This window comes from Sylvia atricapilla, chromosome 3, assembly GCF_009819655.1.
Source record: "Sylvia atricapilla isolate bSylAtr1 chromosome 3, bSylAtr1.pri, whole genome shotgun sequence".
NCBI classification, from domain to species: domain Eukaryota; kingdom Metazoa; phylum Chordata; class Aves; order Passeriformes; family Sylviidae; genus Sylvia; species Sylvia atricapilla.
Window position 1 is genome coordinate 25,037,430 of NC_089142.1, and position 18,663 is coordinate 25,056,092.

General features: G+C 36.1%; 1 protein-coding gene across 1 annotated transcript in view; it reads left to right on the forward strand.

Moving 5' to 3' along the window:
• Window positions 1-18,663, forward strand: part of PRIM2 (DNA primase subunit 2) — a 91,966-nt gene that overhangs the window by 57,455 nt on the left and 15,848 nt on the right. The window contains exons 8-9 of the mRNA XM_066314961.1: window positions 157-229; window positions 1,169-1,354. Of these exons, the coding sequence (XP_066171058.1) occupies window positions 157-229; window positions 1,169-1,354 (259 nt within the window). The remainder of the gene's footprint in view (window positions 1-156; window positions 230-1,168; window positions 1,355-18,663) is intronic.

Genomic DNA, 18,663 nt, shown 5'->3' on the forward strand with positions numbered 1-18,663 from the left:
GGCTTTATGAGTCTTAATTACTTGGTTTCTTGTTTTTGCCTGATATGAAATATTTGCAGCCTATAACTGATAAATTATTTTCTTTCTAAATTTGTGAGCTTAAAAATATATTGGAACTGCTTTAAATGATACCGTACTGCTTGCTTTCTTTTTCAGCCATTCTTACGTTGGCCCAGATTACAGCATCCAAAAGAACACTGGAAAAATTTCTCTAGATCAAATTGATGCTGTAAGTTGTGTTTCTGGAGTTACATAGGATGTTACTTCTTAAATTCAAGTACTCTATGTAAAAACTAAATATAAAGCCTTTATCTTCTTTTTATTAATATTTGCTTGGTAACTGTTGAAAGAAATTGTGTTTAAGTTCGAAATATAGCAGAATTAGTTGAAAATGCATCTAATCAGTATTCAGACTCAGAGTGAAGTTGCAGTGAAATGCTTAATTTTCTGTTTAATTTTGTGTACTTTCACAAATACCTAACATAATTATAAGCAGAATTTAACAAAATTTTCGTATTTAACCATCTTGCAAACCATGCTGTTTAGTTTATGATTACTGTTTGCAGTATTAGTCTTTTCAATGCTATTTTTTTATTTTTTACTTAGAGGAGGGATTTTGAAAACAAGGAAATAAATAAAACGTGGGATGTAAAACACCAAGTGTAAATTGTACAGAGTTGATTAAATTATAACTCCTTTATCTGGATTTTAGGAATCATGTATGTTCAGTGTCCATCATAACCGTGATAGTATTTCTCTGGCAGTGAATTAAAATCCCCTTCTCTTCCCCAACTCATCAAAACTCTATCAAAGGTAATTTTGCCATTCTAGGTGCTAAAATAAAGCAGAGTCAAGAAATACTATGATGCAAGTGTGGGTATTTTTTTCCTGACAGCAATTAAACCTGTGTTACTTTGTAGCTGGAACAGTCTGATGCTACCACCTGTATTACTGTGTCCTCTGGACAGAGTTATTGAGATGGTTATTGAATTGGATAGTTTATGGACTCCCTTGCGTTATGAATTCAGGCCCAAGGCTCTCTGTACGTGTATGTAGTTTCTTCCCGCCATTGGCATTTTCAAATGGAGCTAATTAATAATCACAGTAAACATATATCCTACAAATTAAACTATCAGTATGCCTTAAGCAGAACTTCTTCTCTTGTCAGCTGTCAGTGAAGTCGTTTCCCATCTGCATGCGGCAGTTGCACAGAGCCCTTCGCGACAACCACCACCTCCGGCACGGGGGCAGGATGCAGTATGGGCTCTTCCTGAAAGGCATCGGCCTCACTCTGGAACAGGCACTGGAGTTTTGGAAGAAAGAATTTATCAGAGGAAAAGTGGATGCAGATAAGGTAATTCAACAAATGAGAAGGAACTCCATATGTAAACGTGGGGTTGTAATTAATCTGTACATTGTGCTACAGATTTGAATAGATGCTTTTTGAAGTAGAAACTTGGGCAAAAGGTATGGTATTTCAAAAGTGGAAGATTTTTTTTTGCTTTCTTTGCTTGTAATTTTAGTAATTTTGTTGGGTATTGACCTGAACTATGGGTAAAAAAGGCAAGCCATAAAGAGGCTTTTATAAATGTGGACTAGAAAAACCATACCAGTAAATTACTGGGAAACCAGTGTCCTTCATGAAATTCAGGTACTATGTAAATAAATTATTCACCAAACAGATAAGTGACCAAACCCAGTACTGTCTGAAAGACAAGGTCAGCTTTTTTGTTGTTTAATTAAAAAAAATATTAATTGCACAGCTCTGTGTGAAGTAGCCTTGCCTTAGCAAATTTATAGTTGAAGAATGAAAGAAGAAACTGGAGACAGAAGACAGAAGAATATGTTCAAGGAAATACTGAGAAAATACTGTTCAGTGCAATGGGAGGTATTACAGACTTATTAGTCATTGGCTTCACTCAAGCCAATATTTTTGATAGTATTGTGGGTGAGGAAGATTTAATGTCTAATTTTTGGAGGATTGGGAACTGCTCCTTATCTCAAACAGCTCAGGTACAATGAAGCAGGCTTCCTTTCCCATAATTTTCTTCCTGGCCTGTGGTAGGTGTTAGAGCAGAGTTTCAGACTTTATCTCAGTTTTGTGTGGAGTGTAATACTTAGAATTTAATATTGTGAGATCTCAGCTTTCTGCAGTACCGTGAAGTTATTTTGGAGTGCTTGGTAGACAGTCTTTCATTACCTTAGGTTCTCTGGGCCATGGCTATTTATACAGGGCAAAAATAAAAGTCAGCTAAAATGAGTTATGGTACATACGCCTCTTTCAAGACCCAGAAGATAGATCAGCTTGTCTGCAAATTTTTTGGGAAGGAAAAAGGGATTTAAAGGTATGATTTGAATGAGTATCTAAACCTCAGTTTATCTAGTTCCTTAAATGTGATATGATTTAAAAGGAGATAGGTAGTTTGTTTAAAAAAAACCCTTCAAAATGCATGTTGATGTTGAGATGGATATGATATACAGAGTGACATGGTAAAACTTTTCAGAAAGCTCTCTTTATTATGGCTACATACTGTTTTTTTATACAGTTTCTACAAGCCTGGTGAGCAACTTTAATTGGTTAATAGCTTTCTTGCCAATTAGTCTATTGGTTAGTAAAAGGTATTCTACTTGTCCATCAAATCTATCTATTCTTGGATTGTTTATGTATTTTTTTTACTGATTCTCATGGGACAAATCTCTTGTTATTACAGGTACATTTGTTTTTTATCCTCATTATAGATTGTTGTGTTAAAGGAACTTCTCATTCTCATTGTGAGCTTTGTATGGCAACTCACAAATTGCCTGTTAGCTGCACTTAAAAGAAGTGACAGGCCAGCTTTGGCCCCTTCCACAAATGCATCTTTTTACGAAGTTCTCAAGAATATCTCTTGAAGAGTGGCAGGAAATTTTGCAGTGGAATGCCAATTAATTAATAGTTGTATTGGGTTTATGTGGCCAGATTTTGGTAGTGGATGTGGCTTCAGGGTTCTGTTATGTGAGAAGCTGCCAGAAGCTTCCCCCATTGTCGGACAGAGCTAATGCCAAGTACCTCTGGGATAACATATTCAAGAAAAGGGGGTAAGAATTTCCTTCACAATAACAGCTTCAGGCAGTGAGAGGAGAGTGAGAATATGTGAGAGCAACGCAGCTCTGCAGACACAAAGGCCAGTGCAAAAGAAGGAGGAGGAGGTGCACCAAGTGCCAGAGCTGAGATTCCCCTGCAGCTTGTGGAGCAGACCGTGGTGAGGCAGCTGTGCCCCTGCAGCCCATGGAGGACTGAGGTGGAAAGAGATCCACTTGCATCCCATGGAGGACCTCATGCCAGAGCAGTGGGATGCCTGCAGCAGGCTGTGAGCCCATGGGAAGCCCATGCTGGAACAGGCTCCTGGCAGAACCTGTGGCCCCATGGAGAGCCCAAACCTGCTGTAGCAGGTTTGCTGGCAGGATTTGTGACTCCACAGGGACTCACACTGGAGCGGGATGTTTCTGAAGGACTGCACATCATGGAGGGACCATGCTGGAGCAGTTTGTGAGGAACTGCAGCATGTGGGAAGGTTAAACATTGGAGAAGTTCATGGAGGACTGTTTCCTGTGGGAGGGACCCCACTCTGAAGCAGGGGAAGAGTGTAAAGAGTCCTCCCTCCCCCTGAGAAGGAAGGAGTGGCAAAAATCTGTGAACTCCCATTTCCCCCGTCTGCCTGCACCACCTGTGGGAAGAGGTAGAGAAAATCAGGAGTAAAGTCAAACCTGGAAGACAAGAGGGATGCGGGGGAAGTGTTTTAAGATTTATTTTTATTTCTCATTTCCCTCCTCTGATTTGATTGGTAATGAATTACTTTTCTGAAGTTGAGTCTGTTTTGCCTGTGACCGTAACTGATGAGTGATCCCTTCCTGTCCTTATCTTGTCCCATGAGTTCTTTGTTATATTTTCTCTCCTCTGTAAACCTGATGAGGGGAGTGAGAGAGACTTGGGTGGAGACCTGACATCCAACTGGGGTCAACCCGCAACACTAGTTGAATTCAGGAAAATCCAGAATTTTCAATTGCCATATCCTGTGCTTAAAGGAACTGAAAAAATAAAAACAAACTATTAGAAACAATTACAGTATAAAGACACACATTTTTTATTTCTGTTTTCAGAAAATATTGGGAGAACACATCTGATTCTGCCTACGTGTGGTTTGATCAAATATTTACATGCACATGTATGAAGACATGTATGCACCTTGGATCCTGTTTTCAGTCACAGGGTTATGACTTTCTATTATAGCATCTCTGTTGATAGGCCCTAGAAATAAATGAAGTTTTATGGTCCTGTGTTTAGCTTCAAGAGTTAGAAAGCATATTGTGAATCAAACAAGGAGTTTGGTTACTGCAGTTTTCACAAGCAGGCTACTGCTTCCATGTAATTTTGATGCTTTTCAAATTCTAGATAACCAGCTTCAGACTGGGATATAAAAGAAAACTAATTTTTCATGCCTCTAACTGAGGTTGGTGGCCTTTGATTTTACACAGTAGTGTCATACAATGTTTAATGTCCTGAAAAAAGGAAGATTAATACAATTCTTATTGCTGTTTGTTTCTTTTGACATTTTTATTTTCTGGCATTCGTGCTGTTGTTCCTTTCCTGTAGAGTGCAGATAATTAATTACACTGTTTAATTTTACTGGAGCATTGTGAAGGTATATGCATGATACTTTGTAAAGATTAAGGTCAATGATGTATTACCTACTGACTCATATTGCAGAAAGAGTGTTCAATTTGCTGGAAATAGTTATGATTTCAAAATTGTTTGTTCATTTTTTGTCTTTAATAGCTGCAACATCTATGCTAGTTTTCAATCCTCAGAATTCTTGGCACACAACTTCAGTCTTCAGCAGGAAGGAAGTTACCATGAACACATTAGCAGTGAACTGGCTAAGCATGATCTCCAGGCTGAGCATAGGCATATGGACAGTTTGCACCAAAAAGAACTCCTCCTGTGCTCTGAATAACTGATTCAGGCATATCTCAGGGCTCATTGATAAAAACACTGTTGAAAAGCTTTTAAGAAATTATATTTTGCCTTTAGAGAGGAATCTGTGAAGTATCAATGAAGTGTGAAACCATGTAGACAGTGGGGAAAAAATATCAAGTAACACAAAGAAAGTGCTAAAAGTGGTAGAGATGCTCTGTTGGTGGAGTGGGGGAGGGAATGATCATGTATTGGCATGTTCACAACAGGGATGAATGCAGAATGCAAAATAAAACATTTCCTAAATTAGGCACCGCAATTAAAATTACTCTACAAATTGCTAGGTTAAGAGTGCCTAAATGGTAAATTGTTGTTTTTCAGATGAAAGGATCAACTGCCAACAGGAGTAGATGCATTACTTCTGAATGAATGGTTGTGCCAGTTGGCTTCAGTGTTATTTTCTGACTTCCTTTTTTTTACTATAAATTGTAATCTTACTCTAAACAGATCTTGAGTCTCATAGATTCTTTCACTGTTCCTGCTTTAAAAGTAACTCCTCACCCTGTTAAAACAAAAACAAAAACAAAAACAAAAAAACCAAACCAGCCCAAAAAAGGTGTGAGGGGATGTAACTCCAGTGTGATTTAAAAATACAGATAGGTAATAAATCGACAAGAAAAAATAAATAATTAGATTACAGATGTAAAAATACTTTCATAGTTGAAAATAAAGTCCTCTAACAGAGATCAATGTAGTGGAGATTGTTGCTATTTTCAGATATTTTTGTGTGGTTAACCTGTGAATGTGACAAGGAGGAGTTGAAAGATAATGCAGTATTTCAGACAAAGGAAAGAAGTAATGCAGAATCAGGTTTTTTAAGGTATTATTCAGTTACTTCTTTACTAAGTTTTGCATCTGAGATTTTGATACAGATGGAAGAAGGCTTTAAGGCAGCCCCTTGCTTTTTGCTTTCCATTGCTACATATATTTGTGATACATGTTCTTTTTCTTAGCAGTAAATGGTGTATGATGGTACAAAATGCCCTTTTCCAGTACTCTGATTTTTTACCTCTTTGTGCAGAAGTAACAGTTGCTAGTTACACCTTTCTGTGTTGAAAAGTAGTTCCTTTGGTACTGCAGTTTGATATTGCACTCGTTTTAATTATTGTGCTACTGAAGTGCATCTTAAAATTGTGCAAGAGTGTGGGGGTTTTTTATTCAATAAATCTCCAAAGCTGTAGTATTGCTATATTTACGGAATTTTCCTTGTGACAGAACAGGATTTTTGTCTTTGTGACCTCTTACGGAAAATGAGACACGGCTCTTTAGCCCCTGTGTTCTAGGACTCTTTCTTCAGAGATGTGGTGGCACTCAGGCTAGCAAAGCCTCTTACTCATCCTGACTCAGTCTTCCAGATTAACTTACTGTTGTTTCATAGGGCATGTTGTTTTCTATTGCAGCTGATTGCAAATGGCAAGGAGCAGGTTGTTTTCTAGTTGCCTGAGGTGTGCCTCTTCATCCCTTCTTGCTAGTGAAGGTCCTGGTGACAGATGTTTTGCTGGAAAAAGGAAAAAAGAAAGTTCACTCAAATTCAACCTTGCTCACAGTCTGTTATTGGTAAAGAAGCAAACTCTTCATGATGAAGCTTTTGGACTTCACTTGATCATTGATATATTCTACATGTTTCTTCCACACATGGTGATCATGTATGAAGCTGAGGACAGATAATGTGCTGGCTATATACTGCATCAATAGGCAAAGAAATATGTTACCTATTCTGTTAAATAACAATTAAACTTTGGGATGATGATGCATCCCAAATTACAGTTCCAGTGACTATTTTCTTGGCTCTTTGATTTCTTTTCCAAATGATCTTAGGAAGTTCTTGAGTCTGGATTCAAGAGTGAGCCTTTATCTTGATTGCAAAAAGCTGGTGATGAATATTCTTATCAAGGCCAACCAGAAATTCCTTGAGGGGGAGCTTGGACTAGGGACTTCTTGAGGTCCTTTCCAGCCTGAATTACCCTGTGATTCTGCAGACAGGGCTGAATTTAAGAAGATGCCCATATCTGTGAGAGCCAGCCACTAGAGGGAGACAAGATAGTATGGAATAAACAAATATATTGTATAGATGTAAATTAGAAGTGTTTATATTCCAATGCTTTGTAAGTCTATACAATTTTATTATTTAAAAAGCCCTGGGTATTTAAATGAAAGTAGAAGTAGGCAGTTGCCAATCTTCAGGTCAGTGCTTTTAAACATGTACAACTATCCCCAGGGCAGTTTATAATGCATGGATGATATGGTGGTTCTTTGAAACAACCTCCACCTCCTCAAATCCTCAGGAATATTTTCTCTATCAGTCAGTTGGTTATGTTTGGGTTTGATATTTTACTTTCTCATTTCTTAGAGATTTGTGGGTTGTTTTCCTCTTAGATTTTTTTTCCTTACTTGCCCCCTTTATATTTAGTATTGCTTGCTACTGTTTTAGGAATGTTTTGATTCATAAATCGGAAAAGGATCTTTATTCTTTCACATTTTCAATTATAATTCTCCAATTGAATACTATCTGCTATTTTTGTTCCTGAATTTTTTTAAACTTTACAAATCTGGAGGCTAGAGTGACATTTGGGACAGCAAGCCACAATATTTAAAATTGAAATCTCTCTGTATGGATTAAAATCTCATTTTAAAAAAATTTGTATCTCAGTAATACTGGAATGTAAATAGGTGGCCAGGCTTGAATTCTTCTGAGATGTATAAAGACTAAAATAGAACTTCAAGAAGATTTTGTTTTCTCTTCTAGGATATGTAAGACAAAATTCTAATAAAAGTGCATCATAGATTGGCAGTAAGATCTTATTTCCTGAATTCTGCAGTGGAGGGTTATGTCATGGTAACAAAGTGTTGATATAGTAAAGAATATTGTTGCTTTCATTGGTTATCAGGGGTCTAGATATTCACATTATTGATTGAATTGTATTTTTGTGTTATACTTACCATAAAGTTTTTTTCTTCCACCAACGACTGTAAAAATTAGCTTCAGTAGAAATACATACTGTCTGTATTTGTCTTGAATCATTTGGAATTTATGATTTCATACTCTAGTTGAAGTGAAATAGAACAAGTGGATTTTGATTTTGTGTAAATAATTTTTGTTGTGTTTTGGCAAAATTACATTCAATACATAACATTATTGTATGTTGAATGGCAGTACTTACATAGTGTAACTGTATGTTTCAAACAGTATGTTTCAAAATGTGTTTTATATTCTACAGTTAGCTCTTGAAATTTCTTAATTAACAGGCTAAAAGTGATTTAATTGTCAGAAGAAACATGAAAATGTATTTTTCATTTGCGTGACTCATTTTTATTCCCGAACTTACTGTTTAATTGACATTAAACCTTTTCTTTCAGTGCAAGTTCAAAGAAAAATACAGTAATGTGTAGCTGTTAGGGGTCTCAACATGGTAAGTAGATGGTCCAAGGCCTACATCCTAGGCATGTAGGCCTGAAGTAAAAATTAATATTTAATTTGAATTTTAACCCCAAAGGCTAAAGAAAAGAGCCAGGTAAAGACAAGAAAGCCAAGTCTGGGAAATCACAGTATTTCTGTATAATTGTGTAGTGACTCAACGAAGATGTTGAGTTATATGTTGAGATGGTTGTGTTGAGATGGTTGATAGGAGCTGCAGAGCCTCTGAGATAGTGATGCACCAAACACCAAGTTAAAAAATTATTCATGTTGGTTTCCAGAAATCAGCCTAATGTCAGTGAGTCAAACATCAGGAGATCTGTTCCTTTCATATAACTTCCTTAGTGGGTTTTTTGCATACAAATTGAAGCCTGGAGGAGAACAGGTGTGTTGTTCAAATGGGATGTAGCTGGTTTTGAAGATGATGTTCACACGAAGACAGATGGCTGCTGAGATCGATTAGCTGCCTTGATGCTAGCTGATGAGAATAGTCTGGAGTTCCTTTTGTATTTTAATAAACAATATGCAGAAGAGATGTTTTGAGTGAATTTGTTTTATAGTAAAAATTTATACAGGCATGAGAACTAAAAGCATGACCTGAAGCTATAAATACATGCATTACTGGTGTTACATTTGAGTCAAGCTGAATTAGTCGTATTCTTGTTGGTTGTATCTGGAAAAAGATTTTATTTTATTTTCCTTTGTCTATGGTAGTTTGCTAATAAGCAGCAAGGAGTCAGACTAAAATAACTGAAAATCCTGAGGACTTATCTTGTGGGCAGCTGTAATTCTTCAGCATTTGATTCCAGATGAATGGTTGGAGCTGAACCTGGCAACTGGAATTTTCTTAAAAGACCTTTGTCATCTGGTCACAGAGTTTAGAATCATAGAATCATAAAATCATAATACCCTTCTTTAGCTGAATGAAAATGAGCTTCAATTGCTGTTAAAATTGGGGTTTTTTTTGGCTTTATGGCTATCACAGTATGTATGTTAAATCTGCGAGATTCTTGCTGTAATATATTGTTATTTTAAGTTGTGTTTTATAGGTGGGAATCTGTCCTTTGTTTCCCTTTGTTTCCTTCATGTCTTGTATGTCCTGTGCACATTTGCGTATGCTTGCTAGCATTCTGTTCCCTTCTCCTGTAGAGCACTTCAGAATTTTGAAAGCTCATTGGAGTCCTGTTGGTGGATTACTGACACACAGGTCTGCATGCTTTGGTTTTGTCCATTTGTTTTGTGTGCCTATTGACTACAGCAGTAGGAGGGAGATATGTAATAGATTCTGGAAATGAGAGGGCTGAGAAAACATGCTGACAAGGGTTACATTTGATTGTATTCCAAGGAGGAGGGTACTTAGGGACATGGCTTAGTGGTGGATTTGGCAGTGTTAAATTTATGCTTGGACTCAATCTTGAAGAATAAATGTTTCCTATGTTTTTGTGATCATACTTGAATAACTTCTTAGAGAGTCCTGTTAAATTCTGCCAAGTCATAGGAAGGAACTGGTACAAGATTATTACTTGCTGTATCAGAAGTAGAGATGATTAGCATGCCTGTAAAGATATAACCATGGCTAGAGGGAAGTCTCTGTTAGCCTTGTCAATGTTACTTGTGTTTAGTCTTGTGTACACAGTGATTCTGGAAAGACTGCAGAAAATTAGCTCATCTAATCAGAGCTAGAGATAGCTGGTTTTTTCCTGTTTAATTAAGCATCGTGAGATCAAATCAAAATTGTTTAAAGTTGTTTGCATCAGATAATGATTTTTATTAGGACTTAGATATAAATAATAATATGGAATTGCTGTTATTAAAACAACATGCCATGTTGCATTTGCGGATGTTGCTGTCTGATGTGATTTATAGTAGGAGTTTTACAAAGCATTTGATACCATTTCTTCTTTCCTGATAGATAAAAATTCTGACTTCACTGCAAAGAGATTTACCAGTAACATCTACATTGTTCACAGTTCTCACACAAGTATGTTTGTAGGTGGTACTGCTCTAACCTCTTTACTAAACAAAAAAGATACAGACTTGTTCTATGACTGTTTCTCTTATATTTTGTTTTAGTTTTGGTTCCAAATTAGACAACTAAACAAAGCACATCATAATTCCAGTTGACAGATAAGAAGTCAGATGGTGAAAAATCAGATGTGAATATAAGGTTCCATGTTCCACTTATTTTAGGAAAGTAAGATGAAAATAATTTTTTTTACTGTTTTCTGCCCATATGCTATATAGGTAATCAACATTGAAAAGGTAATGTTAACTTACAGCTTTATGTTAGCATAAATATATAAATACATATGCACACCCCTTCCAAAGGTAGATGCTGCACCAGTTAGTTTTGGCAGGGGAATAATGTGTAGCTTCACTTGACACTGTTTTCTTTCAGTATGAATATAATTTGGTTTTTTGACTGATACACTGGAAGTTCTGAGCACTAGAAGGAATAAAAACAAAGCAAACCCTTTTTTTACCTTTTACTTGTTGTAAGATTTTACTTTAACCAGTATTGCCTGACCTTTTTAACTCAATGTACTTGCAGGTTTATCAGTAAACTTAAGGATTCTAAGGAGGAAAAGTCTTTGGGACATAATTATGTTTTAATTGTGCCCTGTAGCTAATGTAGATGCATAGTAAACTCAGCCATATTTCTTTGTATTTCCCTCTGAAACTTTCATACTCAAGCCTTAAATTAAAAATCAGCATATCAGTGTCTCTTGCAGTTATCTAATCTTAGGAATATTGACAAAAATCTGTTACACTTTCATTTTATAACTGTTTTTTGTAAGAGAGTATTTTTGTTACAGAAACTTCTAATTAAAAAGCACTAATTTTTTCACGATAGATCCAAAATCTTAAAGAAGTATTTCTTAAATGAAATGGATCTGGTATAGACCCATTATTTTTCACCATATTTCTGTTTGTTGGGTGTTATTCTAATGGACCCCAACTGAAAATGAAATTGAGGCGTACTAGAAAACGTTGAAGAGTATTAGACTGTAATATACATGAAGGCTAGAGTGTGCACATAAATATTTGAGGAATCACAGTAATAAGTGATGGTAAAAATGTGTGCTCTTTCACTCCAAACTCAATCCCTTTTTCAATTTTCCCAGTTGGTCTAGTTGAAACTGGAACTCTGCAGTCTTTGTTGTTAACGCTGAAGTTATGGTGGCATTTGCCTATGATTGTGCACTTTAAAGTGCTTTAATTTGTTCAGCGTTTTTTAACCTGTTAAAATGTATGATTTTCAGTTTTCATCTTCTGAATTACATTAAAAGGGAAAATTTGGGGCAGTCTTTCACCCTGTGGCATGTCTTAGTGGTAGAGAAGAGCTGTAGCTATAATCTCTCTTCCAGGACATTAATAGTGCTGGCATAGTTTTAGAGATGTTTAACTGTGCTAGCTACCATAAAAAGAAATAGGATCACTTTCTGTAGTTGTTACATATTAGATACAGAAATCTGTATTTAATAATCTAATGTATGAGCTGGTTGGTGATATGGTTCTTGCAGTGAAGTGAGTGAAAGCAATAATTATCTTTCCTGTACTAAAACTAATTTAGATCAGAATCTGCTCTCTTATGACTTATTCTCAGCAATACACATTGCTGTAGATATTCCATGATGTAGTGTCTTGTTAGAACGGCATGTATAAAAATGAATGTTGAAGCCAGACCTTTAATTTTCTAAGATTCCTTTTGTAGTTTGGAATCACTTGTCAGTCCTTGCACTTCATTATCAATGTAGATGGACTGTACTTGTCAGAAGAGGTTTCTGTTTTATTGGTGCTTGCAGCAGCAGCAGAAAGTCATTCCATGACATTTTAAGAAAAGTAGTAGATGAATTTGCCTATGTGGCTGATAAATTTCTAAGTTTAGGGATATTGAAGTGTCTGAGTGTCACTAAATATAGACAAGCTTTTAGCAGACTCTTTTGAATACCTTCTTAACCATACAGCTCTCTCTCTGACCATCTGCTGAAAAACGTGTGCTGCACATTGCTGCACACACCACTGGTAATGTATTTAAGCTCTTTTGCTATTTACCCCAAGTTCTGAGACAGGGGTTAGCGGTTTTTGAAATGCAAATCTTTTCATCCCTATCTTCTTATTACCTTCCAGGACAAGCTGAATGACCCAGCAGGTCTCTTCAAGTTTTTTTCCTTTCCTTTTTAACAGAGAAGTTTTGATAGAAATTTTTTTTAATCTTGATACTCCTAGTTGAAATAATGCTTTAAAATCATTTTATCAAACATTCAGATATCCTGTAATTGTGTAAACTGTTTTCTAAAACAAACCCCAGAATTCTGAATACTTTTGTTTGATAATGTCCATGTAATTGCTGTAAGATTATATAGCTGTCATGTTCAGTCTATATTCAGCCAGTAAACCATGGCTATGTTTCATATTCAGTCATCCAGAAAAGCAGCATATTGTATCAAATGTGCACTCTGCTGATATATCACAGTAGGCATGGTGTAAATAAAAATGTACTTTTGCTTTCAGAATTGATTTAACATTCTGCCTTATGTCTTTGAAATCTGTTGAATCTCATGAATAAGGCGGAACAGCTCTTCATTCATTATTTGTTCTATGTGCAATTTGTGTTTTGGAAATTTAATATATTGATTTAGGTAGGGGAAATGACTTAAGTATTTCAACATTATGGGTGTTATTATTTCTTGAAAGAAGGTTGGATTCTAATTTTGTATGAAATGTACAATGCTATTTAGCTATGAAACTGAGTTCTGTAGAATGTGGTATGTGCTAGGATTTTACTTCGCTTTGCATCCCTTCTTAAGTCTACTTACAAAGAAGAAAAACAAAATGTCCTCAAATATGGTTTCTTTGTGGGGTTTTTTTGGTGTTTTTGCATTGTTTTGTTAGTTTTCTGTTTCCCTGTTTTTCTGCTGGTCACCTGCTGTACATGTAGAAGTGGAAATGTGGTCTTTATGGCAAGTTTTACTGTTTAACTTCCAATTTTAATTTCATGTACTTAATGGAGTTGAATTAGGGACATGAGAACTGGCACAATACTAGTGAATTCTAACAAATTCTAACAATTTTATTTTTAAAAAACCCAATTACAATAGTTGGGCTCTTTCTTGTACTTTGTTACCACAATTATTTCCCTGTTTTTAGATGTTTACAGCAGGCACTGAAAATAACGTGTGTGTTACTTCTTATGAGGCAGTTCATAGTAGTCTGGTAGTAGAGCTTCTGTATTCTTCTGTTTCCCATTTTCCCTGCAGTCAAGCCATCTTTTAGTCAGTAATAAAAAAGATAAGAAAATGGTCTTGTGTATTTTTGAAACAAGCTTTCTTTTGTCAAGTGCAGAAAGGCTCTTGTCATAATTGCAGTCTAGAGTTGAAATATGTCTTGATTATAGTGCACTTTGCATGAGATAGAATATAAAATGTTCTTTGTATTTAAGCAGTTCTCTATTATGACAACAAGGGCTGATACCTGGGTTTCTGCACTTCTGTTTGATCATTATCTTAAAATGTGATTTAGTCTTTTATTGTCCTGTTAATAAATAAAAATATCTGTTTTTACAGCAGAGTTTTTAGAGAGAGAATGACAGTGATCTTGAGCCAAACTATGTTTTTAGGAGAGTGCCAATATCTAGTTTACTCTGTTTAAAAGCGCTAACAAATATCAACTATCCATGTACTATTTTGTGTTTTGTTGCCTTGCTTTTGTCATTCTTTTATGACTGCCTCAAAAAAGTTAAGTGCATATGTTTCTAGAGTAGACATAAGGAATACTTACTGCCTGAGGAAATTTCTTCATTACTCAGTCTCCTTGTAATTTTATTTTAAGAATTATTTAATTTTTCAATGATAAATTTACATAGAATATTAATATTTTTTTAAAAACCTGCACTTATACTGAGGATTTGCTGACGTCTTGAAACATGTGATTGGGACTTAATATTCTTTTGTTCTGTCACTGATCCTTGTCCAAGAGATTTAACCGTGTCTCAATAAAAGGCAGGGTTTTTTTGTCACAGTTGTTACCAAATTTTGATAACTTTGTCACTTCAGTGGAAGATATGTTTTTCAGTTTTTCAGTCATTGATTCTCTTTGAGTGATGCTGCCACATATGAAAATCTGAGGCTTAGGGTAAAATTCAAATAAAATTATAGAACATGGTATGAGAGCATTCTTGTTTAGGGAATTGATAGAGCTTGAACTAGCTGTAGGAAATTAGTTTTTTGACTTTGCGTCCCTGGCCAGTCTTGATCCATCTTCTTTGTGAATCTGTAATACATGGTGCTGTGGTATACATACAAGTATGGATTTCTCTCAGTTTTGATACTGAATTTCTTTTCTCCTTGATATACATTCTCTTTACACTTGGATTATAAACTGCCATTATGACCAATAGAAATCTAGCCTATATAGTCAATAGTGTCTAGAGAATTATTTATTTAATGAGCCTCCAGGGCTAATGGAATTGCTCCCCAGACTCCTCTGATTGCATTGACCACCACTGATGATAATGGGAGATGTCTGGATTTAGATGTTTGGAGTGGAATCTTATTTCTGCAGGTGCAGTTAAGTTACTATTCTACCTCTGTTGAACTTTCTTAGTTATCAAAATAAAAATAGAGAGAGGACCTGCCCCCAAATTACAACACCCCCAAAAAGCCACAATTGCATTTGCTCACTATGTGCTGACCAAGGCTCCTCCAGTCCCTAAGCAGCGGTCAGCAGCACCCACACAACTTAGAGCAGTTTATGTACCGAGCATGATTTCTGTGGCATGGACTTTCTTAGCTTCTGTCAGTTCTTCCTCCCAGCTTCTGGTGCACCTCCTCACTGGCAGAGCATGGGAAACTGAGAAGTCCTTGACTCAGAGTAAACACTAATTCTAAACAACTGAAACATCAATGTGTTAACATCATTCTCGTACTAAATCCAAAACATAGCACCCTACCAGCTACTGGAAAGAAAATTGATTTTATTCCAACTGAAACCATCAGAACAATTTAGATACAGAAAGAAATGCTGCAATGTTTGGAAGCAGCTAATCATATCTTTTCTACGTGGCCAAACGTATGCCTAAGAAAAATTTAGTTGTTATAGAGCGAGCTTTTAAGATGTGTTATGTTGGTAATTTGATGCAGTGTCTTGAGGCAGGAGACTGCTGTGGTTTATGTTTTACTTTTCCTGGTTCAAATCTTGGTGCATGTAAATGTATGGAGAAATTGTGTACATAAATTGTGTGTTTAGCTAAATAATACAAAGGCAAGCTTAGACTGCTGTAAATAAAAGCCTATGGTATCAGATTTTTGCTAGCTCATCAGCCACACACTTTATGCTCATATGGGTAGTATACAAGGTGTTTGATATAAAAAAAATTCTGATTTTCTTGTAGCAGATGAAATGGTCTCCAGGGCTAAGTGGTTCTTGCCTCATGTAGTTTGATAATCTTGGAATTGAAGGGGAAAAGGTTTTTTTATACTGCTGTGAATTGGTCTGTGCTGACTGCTACACAATGTAGTCAGTCGTTTTCCAGCTCAGTTTTAGGTGATGTCTCTGATATGTACCTTTGAGGTAGAAATTGGGGTACAGGATGGTAATTTAGGACAAATTTTTGTTGTTGGCAGATAGAGAAGCATTTATTTGTGCTCTTAAATACAACTGTGCTTGCAAGAAGATAATCTCAAGTTGAGGTTATTTTAAGAATGAACTTAAAAAAAGAAATGTTGCTTGGATAAAGATATGCCAACTAAGCAGTGTCAACAGTAATGATTTAAGTGACTGCCTAGGAAATGGATGAAAAAGAGAACCAATTATTTCAGTAGATACATAACTGTATGCGATAGATTTATGAATTTGAAGCTGTTATCTATACAGGCTCAACAATTTTAGACAGGAAATTACCCAATGACTATTCAAAAAAAAGATGTTAAGCCGTTACTTCTTTGAATTTTGCAGACTTGGAACTAATCAGGTGGACAGTCAAGAGGCTAGACGAAGTTAGTGCACGATTTTGCTTAGTTGATAGACTTTAAATAAATAAATGTATTTCCCAGTACTGTAAGGAATAGATGCATTAAATCTTACAGGGATATATGAAAATAGCTTTAACTGAAACATGAAAGTATTGTGGAAGTGTGAACCTGAGCATGTAGGGCTTGCAAGACCTTTCAGCTAATTATTTTCCATCCTAATAGGCATGCTGAATTTGATAACAGATTTTATGGGGCACCTAGTTCTATTTACAGATATTAATCTACAAATAATGGCAAGTGATGTAAGGAAGGTTACTGCTGGGAATGACATGATGCCTGTTGGTCAGTGACTGGAGGGGCTACAGAATGTCATTTCTTGGTGCTCTCTTTTGAAAGTGTATTCTGTTATATCAGACATGGGGCAGACATGACCCATGCTTACCCGCTTTGTCTGTTGAAAACTTTCCTTCAAAGGAGAAGATACACCTGCCAAATGGTCCTTTTGAGGAACATCCTCATTCCATATCTAAAGATTTTGTATGCGTTTATGTGATCAGAACTTGTTGAAAAAAGCTTTTCCTGGACTTCCTATCTGGAATATGGTCATCTGGTATTAGGCTATACCAGTTGCAAATTTATAGCTTTTAGATGTCTGTATCTATATCCATCCCTTTTTATTTATACTATAACCTATAACTTTTATATCTTTGAGTGAAAGCTATCTAGTACAGTACATGTGTCTTAACTGAGATTTATGAGACAAATTAATCTGCATTACCCTGATACTCATGTGAATGTATGACATAAAAGCAAAAGGTAAGTGGACTTTGGACTGTTGATTTCATCCCACTTGTCAGTACTATGAGTTTTGTTTCTTATAGGGATAAGTTGTCTAAGAAAGCTTCAGTGTCACCAGGATACCCAGTATCCCCATGGGCACATTCACTGGGGCACAAAACCTCAAAACTACCCACTTGTCTGGTCTGAAGTGCTCTGCTGATGGCATCACGTGCATCCTACAGCCATGCCTAAAGGAAAGAGAAGTCCCTGAAAAACTTTGTTTTTAGTGATCAAGTTAAAACTTGGAGAATTGACTTTCAGTATTTTTAAAACAAAAAATCACTCTGCTACTAATGCCTAGACTTGCACATTCCAAGATCCAAGTGACTATTTTTTCCTAGGGCTGCCTTTGCCTCAGCTTCTTGACCTCAGTGTAAATCAGTTCATTGCTTAAATGAGATGTATTTCTTGATCTCTTTCTCCCTTGCCAAAGTCATGGCCCATTCACCTCACACATAAATTATAAATGTGTTACAGATTTTAGAAAGCTCAGAGAGCTAAATAGAGGCAAAGTCAGTGAGATAGTCCTGATGTGGGCCATACAGTTAAAGAGTTGCAGAGAATCCTTGCTGTCAAGTGTGACCATCAGTAGGTCATCTCAGTAGTGTAATGATGTTGCTTCCTTGTTACTGTGTCATAGTAAATTTGGCAGTTCCTGTTGATATTTAGTTCAACTGTGGAGGGATGTGTAGAACATAACCAGCTTTTCTATGGATCATTTTTTTCGTTTTTATTAGTTTCATCTCAATGGAAACTATCACGCAGAGTCAAAAGGAAATGCTGCTCCCGCAGCATCATTACTGTTGAACAAGTTCATATCAGAGTTCAATAAGACCTAAAGTTTTTACAAAAATCCCCAAAAATTTTTGGTGATTTTTCAAATCACTTAATTTGAGTCTGACCTTTTACAGGTTGTTGCCATTATGCCCTTTTAATAGATTGCAGTTAGAATAAATGGTAATAGTAGTTTTGTGGGTTTTTTAAGCTGTTTCTCTAAAATAGTTTAAAACAAAGCAATTTATAAGCGAGTAGAATGACCCTGGAAACACATATATGCATGATATGTGCTATCTGTAATTTTTTTGTTCAGGAACTAATTGAACCACTTAAATTTGGAGTATTAGAATAAATAGGAAGGAACAGATCCATCTGCCTTCTTGTTTCTGCAGATTTCAAACATGTCTAATTTTGCCTTGGTGCTTTTTCTAGCACCAAGGTTTCTCCTCATGTTTTCTTTTCTTTTATGCATATCCTAAAGTAATGGTATTAGGAAAGAATGAGGCTGACCATGGAGTTCATTCCCCAGTGTACAAAAAAGGCTGTTCTGTATCGAAATGCCCCAATTCATGGTTTCTTTCTGCTGGGGATGACCACAGAGCCTGTCAGATATTGGCCCTGCTAAAATCCTGTTTCCTTGATCA